Raw genomic sequence first — 16,777 nt, 5'->3', positions numbered from 1 at the left:
TGTAAAGCGCTCCCCCCCACCCTCCCCGTGCAGCGTTCTCGTTCTCGATGCGTGGTGACGTCACACACGCGATGACGGTTAGCGCTATAAACAGTTTGTATAAACAGCGCGTGAATAACACACTGATGTCCATGAGAAAGTACCAGAAGGTCTTGCTGCTGTGTGCTGGGGCCTGTGCTGGGGTCGGGGCTCTGCACTACTTTGGGGTGCCGTGTGTGTTGGGCAGAAAGGACAAGCCTTTGTTTAAATTCCCTAAAGAAGTGTGCAGGATCGGACAGGGAGACGTTCTGTCACCGATCACACTGAGAAATGTCCGGGAGCAACAAATAATGACCCCTCATGAAGACGCGCCTGAGGAGAAGAACAAGCCCACCGTGTGAGAGAGAGCACGTGCAGGACAGCTCGTGCACAGGCAGAGAGAAGAGAAAGAAGAGTGCTCGTGCACGGATAAAAGTGAGAGAGAAGAGAGTGCTCGTGCACGGATAAAAGAGAGAATAGAGTGCTCGTGCACGGATAAAAGTGTGAGAGAAGAGTGCTCGTGCACAGATAAAAGAGAGAAGAGAGTGCTCGTGCACGGATAAAAGTGAGAGAGAGAAGAGAGCTCGTGCACGGATAAAAGTGAGAGAAGAGAGCTCGTGCACAGGAAAAAGTGAGAGAAGAGAGCTCGTGCACGGATAAGAGAGAAAGAAGAGAGCTCGTGCACGGGTAAAAGTGAGATGAGAGCTCGTGCACAGATAAAAGTGAGAGAAGAGAGCTCGTGCACGGATAAAAGAGAGAATAGCGCTCGTGCACGGATAAAAGTGAGAGAAGAGAGCTCGTGCACAGATAAAAGTGAGAGAAGAGAGCTCGTGCACAGATAAAAGAGAGAGAAGAGAGCTCGTGCACGGATAAAAGTGAGAGAAGAGTGCTCGTGCACAACGTGTTACTCTGCCTTGTGATGCTGCGCGAGACTGAAAAGCACGTAACCCTGAGGAAGCACGTGTTAGCCGCAGCCCCGCCCTCGCCGAAGAAAGAAACAATATAAATAAAACAAATGAACAATTAATCCGTGTTTTGTGTATTTTTACCCCTCTATCCCATCTGCACTTCACTCACACTGAGCTTTCTCATATATTAAATGTATTTTCCCTTTTATTCCTGTATAAACACACTGGTTTATGTACAAACACGTGACACCGACACGTTTTATTTAGTTTACTTATAGTAAATATACCGTTACAGCGAGCAGACGCCAGGGGGCAGTAGACGCAGTGGCGCTGTTTGTTCCGCTGCCTAAAACAAACGTAGAAGAAGAAAAAGCAACGTGAAAGCCATGCCGAAATCTAAGAGGGATAAGAAAGGTAGTGAGAACACGTGAAATTATACACTTATGTCGTGTTTATAACCTGAACGTGGCGCTTCATGCCTAGTAATGATTAGTTAACTAACGTGTTGAAGTTTAATGTACACATATAGAGAAATGAAGTTTACTGGCGAGCTAAAGCTACAATTCAGTCACATACATGAGGTGGTGTGTGTTAGTGAACTGTGTGTGTGTGTGTGTGTGTGTGTGTGTGTGTGTGTGTGTGTGTGTGTTAGTGAACTGTGTGTGTGTGTGTGTGTGTGTGTTAGTGAACTGTGTGTGTGTGTGTTAGTGAACTGTGTGTGTGTGTGTTAGTGAACTGTGTGTGTGTGTTGGTGAACTGTGTGTGTATGTTAGTGAACTGTGTGTGTGTGTTAGTGAACTGTGTGTGTGTGTTAGTGAACTGTGTGTGTGTGTTAGTGAACTGTGTGTGTTAGTGAACTGTGTGTGTGTTAGTGAACTGTGTGTGTGTTAGTGAACTGTGTGTGTGTTAGTGAACTGTGTGTGTGTGTTAGTGAACTGTGTGTGTGTGTTAGTGAACTGTGTGTGTGTGTTAGTGAACTGTGTGTGTGTGTTAGTGAACTGTGTGTGTGTGTTAGTGAACTGTGTGTGTGTGAGTGAACTGTGTGTGTTAGTGAACTGTGTGTGTGTGTTAGTGAACTGTGTGTGTGTGTTAGTGAACTGTGTGTGTGTGTTAGTGAACTGTGTGTGTGTGTTAGTGAACTGTGTGTGTGTGTTAGTGAACTGTGTGTGTGTGTTAGTGAACTGTGTGTGTGTGTGTTAGTGAACTGTGTGTGTGTGTTAGTGAACTGTGTGTGTGTGTGTTAGTGAACTGTGTGTGTGTGTGTGTGTGTGTGTTAGTGAACTGTGTGTGTGTGTGTTAGTGAACTGTGTGTGTGTGTGTGTTAGTGAACTGTGTGTGTGTTAGTGAACTGTGTGTGTGTGTGTGTTAGTGAACTGTGTGTGTGTTAGTGAACTGTGTGTGTGTGTGTGTTAGTGAACTGTGTGTGTGTGTGTGTTAGTGAACTGTGTGTGTGTGTTAGTGAACTGTGTGTGTGTTAGTGAACTGTGTGTGTGTGTGTGTGTTAGTGAACTGTGTGTGTGTGTGTTAGTGAACTGTGTGTGTGTTAGTGAACTGTGTGTGTGTGTGTGTTAGTGAACTGTGTGTGTGTGTTAGTGAACTGTGTGTGTGTGTTAGTGAACTGTGTGTGTGTGTTAGTGAACTGTGTGTGTGTTAGTGTTAGTGAACTGTGAGTGTTAGTGAACTGTGAGTGTTAGTGAACTGTGTGTGTTAGTGAACTGTGTGTGTGTGTGTGTTAGTGAACTGTGTGTGTGTGTTAGTGAACTGTGTGTGTGTGTTAGTGAACTGTGTGTGTGTGTTAGTGAACTGTGTGTGTGTGTTAGTGAACTGTGTGTGTGTGTTAGTGAACTGTGTGTGTGTGTTAGTGAACTGTGTGTGTTAGTGAACTGTGTGTGTGTTAGTGAACTGTGTGTGTGTTAGTGAACTGTGTGTGTGTTAGTGAACTGTGTGTGTGTTAGTGAACTGTGTGTGTGTTAGTGAACTGTGTGTGTGTTAGTGAACTGTGTGTGTGTTAGTGAACTGTGTGTGTGTGTGTGTTAGTGAACTGTGTGTGTGTGTTAGTGAACTGTGTGTGTGTGTGTTAGTGAACTGTGTGTGTGTGTGTTAGTGAACTGTGTGTGTGTGTTAGTGAACTGTGTGTGTGTGTGTTAGTGAACTGTGTGTGTGTGTGTTAGTGAACTGTGTGTGTGTGTGTTAGTGAACTGTGTGTGTGTGTGTTAGTGAACTGTGTGTGTGTGTGTTAGTGAACTGTGTGTGTGTGTGTTAGTGAACTGTGTGTGTGTTAGTGAACTGTGTGTGTGTGTTAGTGAACTGTGTGTGTGTGTGTTAGTGAACTGTGTGTGTGTGTGTTAGTGAACTGTGTGTGTGTGTGTTAGTGAACTGTGTGTGTGTGTTAGTGAACTGTGTGTGTGTGTTAGTGAACTGTGTGTGTGTGTTAGTGAACTGTGTGTGTGTTAGTGAACTGTGTGTGTGTTAGTGAACTGTGTGTGTGTGTGTGTTAGTGAACTGTGTGTGTGTGTTAGTGAACTGTGTGTGTGTGTGTGTTAGTGAACTGTGTGTGTGTGTGTTAGTGAACTGTGTGTGTGTGTTAGTGAACTGTGTGTGTGTGTTAGTGAACTGTGTGTGTGTGTGTGTTAGTGAACTGTGAGTGTTAGTGAACTGTGTGTGTTAGTGAACTGTGTGTGTGTGTGTGTGTTAGTGAACTGTGTGTGTGTGTGTGTTAGTGAACTGTGTGTGTGTGTTAGTGAACTGTGTGTGTGTTAGTGAACTGTGTGTGTGTGTTAGTGAACTGTGTGTGTGTGTTAGTGAACTGTGTGTGTTAGTGAACTGTGTGTGTGTTAGTGAACTGTGTGTGTGTTAGTGAACTGTGTGTGTGTGTTAGTGAACTGTGTGTGTGTGTTAGTGAACTGTGTGTGTGTGTTAGTGAACTGTGTGTGTGTTAGTGAACTGTGTGTGTGTGTTAGTGAACTGTGTGTGTGTGTTAGTGAACTGTGTGTGTGTGTTAGTGAACTGTGTGTGTGTGTTAGTGAACTGTGTGTGTGTGTTGGTGAACTGTGTGTGTGTGTTGGTGAACTGTGTGTGTGTGTTGGTGAACTGTGTGCGTCGGTCAACTGTGTGCGTCGGTCAACTGTGTGCGTCGGTCAACTGTGTGCGTCGGTCAACTGTGTGCGTCGGTCAACTGTGTGCGTCGGTCAACTGTGTGTGTGCGTCGGTCAACTGTGTGTGTGCGTCGGTCAACTGTGTGTGTGCGTCGGTCAACTGTGTGTGTGTGCGTCAGTGAACTGTGTGTTAGTGCCCTGTGTGTGTGTTAGTGAACTGTGTGTTAGTGCCCTGTGTGTGTGTGTGTGTTAGTGCCGTGTGTGTTAGTGCCCTCTGTGTGTGTGTGTGTGTGTGTGTGTGTGTGTGTGTGTGTGTTAGTGCCCTGTGTGTGTGTTAGTGCACACAGAATGAGCTGTACATGTAACACACACACAAGTCTGAACACTTTCTGTCTCTCTTTACAGTCTCTTTAACAAAAACAGTTAAAAAGGGATTGGAGGCGAAGCAGAAGCTGATTGAGGAGGTGAGAAACTTATTTATTCTCCTAAACACACTGCAGTGAAGTTTAGTGACCAGAAGCTACTCATTAAACCTGATTACCTCATTGTGATCTGTGACACTCCTGATGTCATAAAAAATCATTACTCACTGACATAAAGTAGCTGATGTGGTATTTTAGGATAAGTAGATAGTATTTTGTTATGATTACACACATGGTTTTGACCTGTTGGTCAGTAATGGGCTGCTGTTGCTATGGAAACGATCGTGTATCAGAATGAGAGCATTGTTTAGAAATCAGAGCTGCTGATTATTTCGTTAAAATGAATCGACACGTTTCCTGTTTCAGCTGCGGAAATGTGTCGACACGTACAGATACATCTTCATCTTCTCGGTGGAAAACATGAGGAACAGCAAACTGAAAGACGTCAGAACGGCATGGAAACACAGCCGGTGAGAGAGAATCACACATACACACACACACAGTCACTGGTGTCTTTGCTTGTTGTTCTGATCCTTTCTCTCATCCTTAAAGGTTCTTTTTCGGCAAGAACAAGGTGATGATGATTGCGCTCGGTAAAGGACCGACAGATGAATACAGGGATAATTTGCACAAGGTGTGTGATTATTTATCTTGTGTGTTGTGCAGTCTGACAGTCAGTTGGATTGCAGCAGATGTTGAGTGTTGGATGGTTTGTGTTGTGTGTTATAGGTGAGCAGGTTCCTCCGAGGGGAAGTGGGAGTTCTGTTCACCAACAAAACCAAAGAAGACGTACAAACGTGAGTAAATAGTAAATACCTACACACTCTTCTCCTCGTCATGATCAGTAGACCAGGAGAATCAGGAAGAAACACTAGTGACTGATCTGTAAGAGACAGAACTTCTGTGAGTCTGGCTGCTAACCGTCATCACACGTGTCATGGAGTTAATGAGAACACGTCTGAGTCACTCGCCTGGATTTAAATAGAGTGAAGAACATTTTTACATAAAACGTCTGTTACTAAAGTCACAGGTCTGTTGTGCAGGAGTTTACAAAACAAACTCTCCTGTATGTGTCTGTTTCTGTCTCTCAGCGTTATGTCATGTCTTTGTACACGGCCACATCTAGTCACCACTCTCTCTCTCTCTGTCTGTCTCTCTGTCTGTCTCTCAGTCTGTCTCGCTGTCTGTCGCTCTCTCTGTCTCCATCTCTGGCACTCTCTCTCTCTGTCTCTCGCTCTCTGTCTGTCTCTCTCTGTCTCCCTCTCTCTCTCTGTCTGTCTGTCTCTCTCTGTCTCTCTCTGTCTGTCTGTCTCTCTCTGTCTCTCTCTCTCTCTGTCTGTTTCTCGCTCTCTCTCTCTCTCTCTCTCTCTCTGTCTCTCTGTGTCTGTCTCTCTGTGTCTGTCTCTCTGTGTCTGTCTCTCTCTCTATGTCTGTCTCTCTCTCTCTCTCTGTCTCTCTGTGTCTGTCTCTCTGTGTCTGTCTCTCTGTGTCTGTCTCTCTGTGTCTGTCTCTCTCTCTATGTCTGTCTCTCTCTCTCTCTGTCTCTGTCTCTCTCTCTGTCTCTGTCTCTCTCTCTCTCTCTCTCTCTCTCTCTCTCTCTCTCTCTCTCTCTCTCTCTCTCTCTCTCTCTCTCTCTCTCAGCTTTGTCATGTCTTTGTACACAGCCACATCTAGTCCCCACCGGGAGTTTCTGAGTTTCTCGGCCCATCGTGTGTTTCTCTCAGGTATTTCAGCAGCTTCAGAGAGACGGATTACGCTCGAGCGGGGAACGTAGCGCAGATGGCAGTGACGCTGGACGAGGGGCCGCTGGAACAGTTCTCTCACTCCATGGAGCCTCAGCTCAGACAGTTAGGACTGCCTACAGCGCTTAAAAAAGGTAATCACACCATTACAGCCGACAGACGCAGCATCACATCAGACAACTCGCTCTAAACAGCTTACAGAAAACACCAGTGAGGTTCAGATGATGAGTTTTATGTCGCTGAAATATGTGGAGTTTGTGTGAACACATCAAGCTGATAGAAGCTGAACTGTTAGTCTAACTGCTGACTGTTAGACTGGTTTCAGGACTCGTTCCTGCAGCTCTGTTTTACTGAAGCAGCTTCTCTCTCGAGCCATAAACACTCGTCATGAACACGTGATAATTCTTTGTGAAATCTGTCCGCAGGAATCGTCACGTTACTGAAGGACTACGAAGTGTGTAAAGAGGGAGACACGCTCACTCCTGAACAAGCCCGGATTCTGGTGAGTCGGCTGTGTTTGTTACACTAATACACTCCAGAGCGTGAGGAAGAGGGAGAGTGTGTGAGAGAGAGAGGAAGAAGGAGAGTGTGTGAGAGAGGGAGGAAGAGGGTAAGAGCGTGATAGAGAGGGAGGAGAGGGATGAAATGTGTACACAGCAGTGACCCTGCTTTTATAAAGTGTCTGTGTGTCTCTGTGTGTGTCTCTGTGTGTGTCTCTGTGTGTGTCTCTGTGTGTGTCTCTGTGTGTGTCTCTGTGTGTGTCTCTGTGTGTGTCTCTCTGTGTGTGTCTCTCTGTGTGTGTCTCTGTGTGTGTCTCTGTGTGTGTCTCTCTGTGTGTGTCTCTGTGTGTGTCTCTGTGTGTCTCTGTGTGTGTGTCTCTGTGTGTGTGTCTCTGTGTGTGTGTCTCTGTGTGTGTCTCTCTGTGTGTACACCATTCTAACTAACTATAAGAAATAAATGTCGCTCTTGTTGAAGCTCAGCAGGATCAAATTATTTATTTTTTCATTTTTCTGCTTATTAGCGTCTCAATCTGCTCCCTAGTTCACTAGTCAGGGCACTTTTAAGGTCTCTCTCTCTCTCTCTCTCTGTGTCTCTCTCTCTCTCTCTCTCTGTGTCTCTCTCTCTGTGTGTCTCTCTCTCTCTCTCTGTGTCTCTGTCTCTGTCTCTCTCTGTGTGTCTCTCTCTCTCTGTGTGTCTCTCTGTGTGTCTCTCTCTCTCTCTCTGTGTCTCTCTGTGTGTCTCTCTCTCTGTGTGTGTGTGTGTCTCTGTGTCTCTGTCTCTCTCTCTCTCTCTCTCTCTCTCTCTCTCTCTCTCTCTCTGTGTCTCTCTCTGTGTCTCTCTCTGTGTGTGTGTGTCTCTCTCTCTCTCTCTCTCTCTCTCTCTCTCTCTCTCTCTCTCTCTCTCTCTCTCTCTCTGTGTCTCTCTCTCACTCAAAATCACAAAATGCTTTGAGTGCACTTGAAGACAAACTGACTGAATTCTCACTTGTAGATGTTTACTTGTGACAGCGGACCTGAGAATATAAAGCAGTTAAACACATGACATGAGCAGGTGATTTGTACCCCAGTGTGTTTAAAGCTCCTGTTTGAGTCGCTCTCCTTCTCTCCTTACAGAAACTCTTGGGGATGGAGATGGCCGAGTTCACGTTGACCTTAAAGTGCATGTGGAATTCAGAGACTGGAGATTGTGAGCTGTTAGCGGACGCCGACGAAGAGGCCATGCAGACTAAAGAGGATGATGATGATGACGACGATGAGAGTTAATGAGAAGAAACAATGGACTTCCACACGGACGTGTTGGTTTAATCTGCAGAAGCAGGACACGTGTTTGTGTGAATGTTTTCTTCAGTGTGTGTGTTTTATAATCCAGATGTTTTACACCTCTGTTTAATCCTGAATAACTTCCTGCTGCTGTCGTGTGGGATTAAATGTTCAGTCGTTCAAACAAAAATGACGTTTTAATCGGTGGTCATGACCTGAAATATCAAACAAAAAGTTAACACTTAGCTTGAATTAATGGACGATTTCCATGAAGGGAATTGATCAGATCAGGGGACAGGAAGGTTACAGCACCTCCTCTTCTTCTTCAGGTGAAATTAAATACTCTCGCTGCTGTAATTCAGTAGTTTTTCTTAGGAATTGTACTTAATTAAGTAGTTTAAAAACAGTTTACTTTTACTTGAGTACATACTTAGGGCTGTATCGGTACTTTTACTGCTCTATTTTCCCCTCAACCTGCCATCGCTACCGCGTTTATTTTTTCCTGTCAACAGTGATTGGTTAAAGATGCCCTGCAACACGTATTTCATTACTTTTGTGGTAATGTCTGAAGTTCACCATGGACTCTGTAACACATTTTTGTGTAAATAATGCCTTGGTTACCTTGTTTCAAGCCATTCTAGTGCGATTATAGAAAGCCTGCAGGAAGACTCGGCTCCATTTGCGCCAGTTCTCATGAATATTCAAATGAGCTATGCTGCTTGGCTCCGATTGGCTAACCGCTAGGATACGAGAGCATGACTATTCATTCACCCACACAATAAGTAGCCTAGGCTAGAGGAAATTTGTTTACAATCACCTTGAATTGCGGCAGAATGGCTTCTTCACAAGCCCGTTGACGTTCAGCCGTCCTTGCTGTATAGGAAACTCACTGAGCTACACGAATTCTGGGGGCGCGGTCTCAAGTGGGAGAGCTCATGAATAGTAATGAGCTCAATCATTACGACGTCACACTGAGCAGCTTTTCTAACTGACCTGATTTCTCCCCTTATTTCTTTTAAGTGGCTAGAACTGACCGGGGAGGTAGGAGTTCGTGTTCACATTCACGACACAACACAAACACATATGGACCTAAACACATATCAAAAAATACAAGTAAAAACGGTTTTGTGTGGAAGGGCACCTTTAAGGAGAATAATCACCTGATTCCCGTCCAATCAAATTGCGCATAGAGAAGTTGCCTCAGACAGACTATAAGGCCACGTTCACACTGCAGGTAAAAGTGGCCCAAATCTGATTTTTTTGGGGTCAAGTGACCAGGTCAGACATATGTGGTCCTGAATCAGACCCAAATCTGATTTTTTCCAATCTGGCCACAGTGTGAACAACCGAGGCGGATTTGATGCGACTTTTACGTCATTCTACATCGACATTCATCACGATTATGCGCCGGCGAGTTCGCACACAAACGTGACTACGCCTACAAAATGGATCAAATAATCAAAAGTTGCCCTCGACATCAGAAAATTTTCAAAACACTGCGTCTCTGTGCTGCTGTTACACAAACATTTAGAAAGAAAAGCGAAAACGCTTACTTCCTCCATAACCTCGCCAACTTTAGCACAACGGCGTGCTGCGTGTGACGTCATTGTTATTGTTCGTTTGCGCATGCGGGTCAGTTCGAAACAGCAAACAGTTCACACTGGTATCTGATATAGACCACATTTTAAAAGGTAACGTGAACAGACAAACAAAAAAATCAGATCTGAGCAAAATATCTGAATTGAGCATTAAGACTTGCAGCGTGAACGCGGCTTTAGACACCTGGTGCTGCTAATTTAGTTTAATCATGGAGGAGGAGGAGGAGGTGTGGTGGGTGATTCAGCAACACCTCAAATACACTTCTGAATCCTGAAGGAGTTTTATACAGTGAAGGTGAAGAAGGGTCACCTTTGCTGCCTAAACCAGTTAAAATATCAGCATTTAAAAGTTCTTCCTCTAATTTTGGTTGCTCTTTCAGTGCTAGCAGGTGAAAATAAAACCGTTGGAGAAATATATATATATATATTTTTTTTTTTGCTGCCAAAGAGAATACTATATACAAGCTATATTTTTAATTTGCATGGTATAAAAGGTGGAATAACGTTCATACAGCATAATACTCGCTACTCTCGAGTACTTTTCATTGGGCTACTTTTTAGTTCGGGTACTTTTACTCTACTCACACTACATCTGAGTGTGATTTTTTTTTAGTACTCTTTCCACCACTGATCACATGTCTAGCGGAAGTAGTTAGGACACTCGTGAGCCACTAAATCCCAGCCACGCTTGAAGGCGTCCACCACTTCCTGCTTTAGAGGACCTTCTTCAGCTGCAGCCAGATTCTCCTGGAGCTGCTCCATGGTGGACATGCCGATGATCACGGCGTCTCCGAGCTCGGCCTGAGGAACACAGGAACCGTTACTTCATCTGTTCAGCTAAAGTCTTTTTACTATCTTTTTACGTTATTTACGTGAGACTCGAGCCGCTCCAGGACGACTCGTGTACGCGTCGCTTCTGAAACGAATCCTGTTCCAACACGAGCTTCTCTTTTATCTCCTAAAACTGAGAACTGTTTTTTTTTCTGTAGTTAAATCATTTGAATCTTAAACTACGGCAGAAATGTTTTTATCCAACATGTTGGGATGAAGACAGAAACAGTCTGATATTAGGGAAGGTGTAATATACGATCAAATAATATGTTAAGTTTAAAACTGGGAATTTCTTTATTGCCCTAAAGTCTTTTTTGCATCTCTATTCTAATCTAATCTAATCTAATCTTAATAGATCTTCTGCAGACCTTCTCACTTTGTTTATTCTGATCTGAGATGATTATAATCCTGGAATATTCAGGAACTCGTACCCTGAGCTGAGAGTGATGATACATCCAGCGTAAGGCGGCCGAGGTCAAGCTCGGCGTCTCCGAAGCGTAGGCGGCCTTCAGGGCCTTCAGGACGCCGTCTATAGCCTGGAAATGACTCTCTTTCCAAAACCTTTTACAAAATACACAACACGGATCAGAAAACTGGTCTGAGATTTGTACAGAAATCCAGATGATGGTTAATTACAGCAGGAAGATAAAGTCTCCAAACTTTTATCACATCAACAAGAATAAAATAAAATGTTCCTGTAATGAACCAACATGTAAATAATTTAATTGACTCTGAATCACTTAAACGATTCAGTCTCTACGTCGCCGTCGTTCTGTATGTCGTCACCTGATCCTAAAGCTGGTCACGTATCGATTAGAGGCACCAAATAATCACCAGACACTGAAATGCTGCTTTAGGAATGAGGAAGCTTGAGGTTTAAACACTCATCAGTTTCTCAGGAGCTGTAAGATCTTTATTCTTTACCTGTCTCTGTACACAGCAGCCCAGTTATTTCCAAAGAAGCGTCCTGCAGGCTGAGCGCCGTCTTTATCCTCGTAGTGATATTTCCCTGTAAGCAGGCCTCCTGATGAAACATTTCAGAACGTTGGGACGTTTCGAGACGTTTCGTTTGTGAGATTAAGTCAAATTTATCAGATTAAATCCTACAAATGTTCCAACCTTTATCTCTGTTTTATCTTATTCTGAGCTCAAAGTCAAAGCATTTTAAAGCGTTTGACTACGACAGGAAACGCATTTTCACACGTGTACACTTGATTGTATACGTCTACATCAGGGGTCGGCAACCTTAAACACTCACAGAGCCATTTGGACCTGTTTCCCATAGAAAAAAAACACAGGGAGCCACAAAACCCTTTTGACATCTAAACTGAAGAAAACGCCGCATATATCGTTTTTTACCTTTATGGAAAGTGTAGAAAAAACTGTAATGTGTTCATTTATGAAATCAATGACCTGCTACCGAGTAAACGAAATTTTATTTCTGCAGGCAAACAAAAATATTATGAACAGTTTGAACTAACCTTAACAAAAAAGATGCTGGGTTGAAGGTTACTTTCTAATAAAATGTTCAGTGTCTAATTGAGTCCTCTTCATATTCATTCATCTTCTACCACTTATCCGAACTATCTCGGGTCACGGGGAGCCTGTGCCTATCTCAGGCATCATCGGGCATCAAGGCAGGATACACCCTGGACGGAGTGCCAACCCATCGCAGGGCACACATACACACACACACACAATCTCATTCACTGACGCAGTCACACACTACGGACAATTTTCCAGAGATACCAATCAACCTACCATGCATGTCTTTGGACTGAGGGAGGAAACAGGAGTACCCGGAGGAAACCCCCGAGGCACGGGGAGAACATGCAAACTCCACACACACAAGGTGGAGGCGGGAATCGAACCCACAACCCTGGAGGTGTGAGGCGGACGTGATAACCACTAAGCCACTAAGTACCCCCTACTTCGTATTCATGACATCAGCATTTTAACTTTCCGGCTGCAGCAAACCAAAAATACGTCTGCTTCTGTGTCGGCTTTCGCAAATCAGCAGTCATGACGCATATTTAGAGTGACAAAAAATTAAACACGGTTTATTTTAATGAGCAAGAGCATCATAAATTTAGAATTTAGAATTACATTAAAATAAACTTAAATTAAATATTTCTTTTCCAAATCTACAGGGAGCCGCAGCAGAGGGATGAAAGAGACACTTGCGGCTCCGGAGACGCAGGTTGCCGACCCCTGGTTTAGTTTAATAGAGTCCTGAAACCCGACACTGCTCCCAGTGAGGAGAGTGAAACGTGGTGGTGGCAGCGTCGTGTTGTGGGGATTCTTTTTATTTATATCTGGAAAAAAAGCTCACAAGTTCAAACAGTTAAAAATAAGGATGTTTAGCCAGCGTACCTGCCAGGGGATTGTAGGCGTAGAAGCGCATGTTGAAGTAGCGCAGACACGGCAGCAGTTCTGTTTCCACCTGTCGCGTGGTAGCGTTGTACATTCCCTTTAAACAAGACACACCATCAACACCAGCTTTAACGCTGTGAAAAAGATCAGACTTGAGAGAGAAATCAGACAACAGTTTAAATACTTTGATTGACCTGGTAGACGGTCGGAAGAACCCAGCTGTTGTGTTTGCAGATGGTGTGGATTTCAGCCACTTCCCACGCGGCGTAGTTCGATAAGCCGAGCTCTTTAAACTTTCCCTGACAATAAAGAAGGACAAAAGGTCACTAAACGGTGCTGTAGTAAGTGTGTGAGGTCTAACACCACACAGGGGACAAATCTAATAGACCTGGGAATGATGTTCAGATCCTAATAGCACAGTAGTGGAGTGCAGCTCTACCTGTTTGTGCAGCTCATTGCAGCATCTCAGCGTGTCCTGGATGGGGTTCTCGTGGTCTGGTGCATGCAGGTAGAAGATGTCGACACTTTGAGTGTGCAGCCTCTTGAGTGACGTCTCCAGCTGAGAGCGAACGCTCTCCGGCTTCAGCGTCTTCCCGTCCCAGGGGTTCGCTTTGGTGGCAATTCGAACTAAGAAACAAAATTTTGTCATAAAGGTTTTTTTTAATCGCATTGTGATTATGGTTCTTAAACCTGGGCCTAGAAACTCAGGATGGACATCAGGTTTGTCTCTGTTACTAAATACACAGGTCTGTTGTGCAGAAGTTTAGAAAACAAACTCTCCAGTACATCTCTCTGTCTGTCTGTCTGTCTCTCTCTCTGTCTGTCTGTCTCTCTCTCTGTCTGTCTCTCTCTTTCTGTCTGTCTGTCTCTCTCTCTGTCTGTCTGTCTCTCTCTTTCTCTCTGTCTGTCTCTCTCTTTCTCTCTCTCTGTCTGTCTGGCTCTTTCTGTCTGTCTGTCTCTCTCTCTGTCTGTCTCCCTCTTTCTCTCTCTCTGTCTGTCTCCCTCTTTCTCTCTCTCTGTCTGTCTCCCTCTTTCTCTCTCTGTCTGTCTCCCTCTTTCTCTCTCTCTCTGTCTGTCTCCCTCTTTCTCTCTCTCTCTGTCTGTCTCCCTCTTTCTCTCTCTCTCTGTCTGTCTCCCTCTTTCTCTCTCTCTGTCTGTCTCCCTCTTTCTCTCTGTCTGTCTGTCTCTCTTTCTCTGTCTATCTCTCTCTCTCTGTCTGTCTCTCTCTCTCTTTGTCTCTCTCTCTGACAGTCTCTCTCTCTCTCTCTCTCTCTCTCTCTCTCAGAAGGTCGTGAGTTCAAATCCCAGGTCCACCAAGCTGCCACACTGCCGGGCCCCTGAGCAAGGCCCTTAACCCTGAGTTGTATATAATAATGAGGTAAAATGTAAGTGGCTCTGGATAAACGGAGTCTGATAAATAATGTAAATGCTGATTCGGTCCATTATGAGCTCAATAAGATTAAACCTCGATAAAAAACCATTTAGTAAAAGTTTTATTGCTATTTTAATCTTACAATACATTTGTAAATGTAAACAAAGTGAACTTTATTAGTAAAAGTTTACTATAGTGATTAAATCCTTGTCCCTGTCCTACCAGTCTGAGGCACGCGCATTGCCCCTATGATCGTCTCCGCGTTCCCGTCATTGTACATGAACGCGCAGTCCAGCTCGTCGTGCCCGCGCTCCACAAACGCCTGCACCATCTTCGCGCTCGTGTCCGCGTCCGCGCGCCCCCCGAACGCCATGGAGCCCAAAACCGAGGCTGGAACTTTCCGTGCGGTTTGACACGACGACATGCTGCCAAAGTGCTGTGAAAGTCTGAGTGTGAAAGTGAACTTGTGAACCGCGCACACAACTGTTCTCGCTGTGCTCAGCATAGTCAGATCCTGTCGTAAACGGGGAGCAAAGGTCGTAACGTAGACGGAAAGGGACTGTCGCACAAGTTCAGAAGCACAGAAGAAGTGGATGTTTGAGTGTTTGTTTGGTTATTAAAGTGTTTGTTTAGCTGATTTGCATTCGAAATGTTATTTATTTGTGTTTACACAAAGACACGTTAATGTACAAAAACAGACCAAAGAAAAGTTCATGTTTTAAAACTCTTTGTTTTAGTCACTTTGTTCAGATCTCTGGGTTTTTAACATGTAAACATGGATGTAAAGCTGTTTGTCTGTAAAGAGAGACAGACAGATATACAGACAGACAGACAGAGAGATATACAGACGGAGAGATGTACAGACAGACAAAGAGACATCTTTTATGTCGTTCCAAAGCCACATGAGTTTTGTTTTTCCCCACTTTGATATACGAATATGGACCGTGAGCTTTAAAGGCATCATAAATACTAAACTCCAAGTGGCTGAACTACTGTATTTTAATACACGATGACGTTACTCTAGTTATTTTGGTCCTAAATGTAAAAGATTGATGTTGTATATACAGTATACACACCACTGTAGTGTCCTGTATTGTTTTGTAGTGTACAGATACCACATCACATCACACCTTCAGAGGTCTTATGGAGTCTAAGAGCCAGAGCTGGTGTGGTGGCACAAGGAGACCTACAGAATATTAGGCAGGTGGTTTACATGTTATGATCAGAATATAGTTGATTGGTAGTGAAAATTAAAAGTATTAAATTTAGGCTTTGGGTGGTCAGGAAGAGCTTCCAGATGACTGGGAAGCTACAGCAGAAGTGATCAGGGACTCAGGTAGGAGGGTTCTAGGTGTGTCATCTGGAAGGAGAGGAGAAGATAAGGAAACATGGTGGTGGAACGAGGAAGTACAGAACAGCATTCGGAGGAAGAGGCTAGCTAAAAAGAAGTGGGACAGAAAAGGAAAAGGACTGAAGAAAATATACAGGATTACAAGGAATCACAGGACAGAATGAAGAGGGAAATGACAAAGGCCAAACAGAAAGCATCCATGAGTTTTATGTCAGGTAAGACACGAGGGAAGGCGAGAAGGACTTGTACAGATTAGTGAGACAACAGATAAGGGTACCACATGATAAGGGTGATTAGGGTGATTCATCCCAGGTGATTCATCCCCAGGTCATGATCTTGCTATATCCTTGCACAACGATCTGATCTCCCCTTCAGCCACAGCTCGCAACCTTGGGGTAACCATGGACAATCAACTGTCCTTTTCCTCTCATGTTGCTAATGTGACTCGCTCATGTCGGTTTCTTCTCTACAACATTAGAAGGATTCGGCCATTTCTGTCCACACAGGCTGCTCAGGTACTTGTTCAGTCTCTTGTCATTTCTATACTGGATTACTGTAACACACTGCTGGCAGGTTTACCTATGAACGCAATCCGTCCTCTGCAAATGATCCAAAATGCAGTTGCCCGGCTTGTTCTCAACCTGCCAAAGTTCTCCACACCACCACACGGCTGCGATCCCTCCACTGGCTTCCGGTAGCTGCACGCATCAGATTCAAAACACTGATGCTGACCTACAAAGCCAAAAATGGACCAGCTCCCTCTTACCTCAAAGCCCTCATCACTCCTCACACTGCACCCCGCACCCTCCGATCTACCAGCGCTGCTCGACTGGTTCCACCATCTCTCAGGGTAAGAGGCAAGTATACTACAAGACTCTTCTCTGTACTGGCACCAAGGTGGTGGAATGAACTTCCCCTAGAGGTCCGGACAGCTGAGTCACTGGATATTTTCAAGCGGCGGTTGAAGACCTACTTATTCAGGAAACACTTCAACTAGCACTTCTTTCCTTATCTTTTGCATTTAAAAAAAAAAAAAAAAAAAACACACCTTTGACACTTTTTCATTGTAACTTTGAACAAATGTTTTAAACTCATGGTATCTTAAGTATGTAACTTAGTGATCCAGCATTAATGTATTCAATGTTAGAGATTTAAGCACTTATGTACGTCGCTCTGGATAAGGGCGTCTGTCACATGCTGTAAATGTAAATGTAAATTAAAGATAGAGATGGAAAGGTGCCAACAGGTGAGGAGAGTGTGCAGAGAAGATGGAAGGAGTATTTTGAGGAGCTGACGAATGAGGAAAA

The 16,777-nt window shown here is 44.3% G+C and overlaps 2 protein-coding genes across 2 annotated transcripts; one reads left to right on the top strand and one right to left on the bottom strand.

Moving 5' to 3' along the window:
- Positions 1-1,248: 1,248 nt before the first annotated feature.
- mrto4 (MRT4 homolog, ribosome maturation factor) lies at positions 1,249-8,135 on the top strand. The gene is made up of 8 exons (XM_060858175.1): positions 1,249-1,340; positions 4,427-4,485; positions 4,810-4,913; positions 4,996-5,077; positions 5,173-5,240; positions 6,168-6,319; positions 6,611-6,687; positions 7,799-8,135. Exons 1-8 carry the CDS (start codon positions 1,313-1,315, stop codon positions 7,946-7,948), a joined length of 720 nt encoding a protein of 239 aa, XP_060714158.1. The 5' UTR covers positions 1,249-1,312; the 3' UTR covers positions 7,949-8,135.
- Positions 8,136-8,260: 125 nt separating this feature from the next.
- akr7a3 (aldo-keto reductase family 7, member A3 (aflatoxin aldehyde reductase)) lies at positions 8,261-14,640 on the bottom strand. Its single transcript, XM_060858174.1, has 7 exons — positions 14,342-14,640; positions 13,187-13,374; positions 12,942-13,046; positions 12,748-12,844; positions 11,299-11,398; positions 10,806-10,935; positions 8,261-10,344 (listed from the first exon to the last, which is right to left on the bottom strand). The coding sequence occupies exons 1-7, from the start codon at positions 14,622-14,624 to the stop codon at positions 10,183-10,185; spliced, it is 1,065 nt and encodes a 354-aa protein (XP_060714157.1). The 5' UTR covers positions 14,625-14,640; the 3' UTR covers positions 8,261-10,182.
- Positions 14,641-16,777: the final 2,137 nt, after the last annotated feature.

This window comes from Tachysurus vachellii, chromosome 22 (assembly GCF_030014155.1).
Source record: "Tachysurus vachellii isolate PV-2020 chromosome 22, HZAU_Pvac_v1, whole genome shotgun sequence".
In the NCBI taxonomy this organism is placed as follows: domain Eukaryota; kingdom Metazoa; phylum Chordata; class Actinopteri; order Siluriformes; family Bagridae; genus Tachysurus; species Tachysurus vachellii.
The sequence above is the reverse complement of the archived record's forward strand: the minus strand, read 5'-3'. Positions and strand labels throughout refer to the sequence as shown.

Coding starts and splice junctions, on each gene's coding strand:
- mrto4 (XM_060858175.1), top strand. CDS start 1,313: ATGCCGAAATCTAAGAGGGATAAGAAAG. Junction 1,341..4,426: donor ATCTAAGAGGGATAAGAAAG/GTAGTGAGAACA, acceptor CTCTCTTTACAG/TCTCTTTAACAAAAACAGTT. Junction 5,241..6,167: donor ACCAAAGAAGACGTACAAAC/GTGAGTAAATAG, acceptor TGTTTCTCTCAG/GTATTTCAGCAGCTTCAGAG.
- akr7a3 (XM_060858174.1), bottom strand. CDS start 14,624: ATGCTGAGCACAGCGAGAACAGTTGTGTGCGCGGTTCACAAGTTCACT. Junction 13,047..13,186: donor GCAATGAGCTGCACAAACAG/GTAGAGCTGCAC, acceptor CTTTATTGTCAG/GGAAAGTTTAAAGAGCTCGG. Junction 11,399..12,747: donor CGCCTACAATCCCCTGGCAG/GTACGCTGGCTA, acceptor ATGTTTCATCAG/GAGGCCTGCTTACAGGGAAA.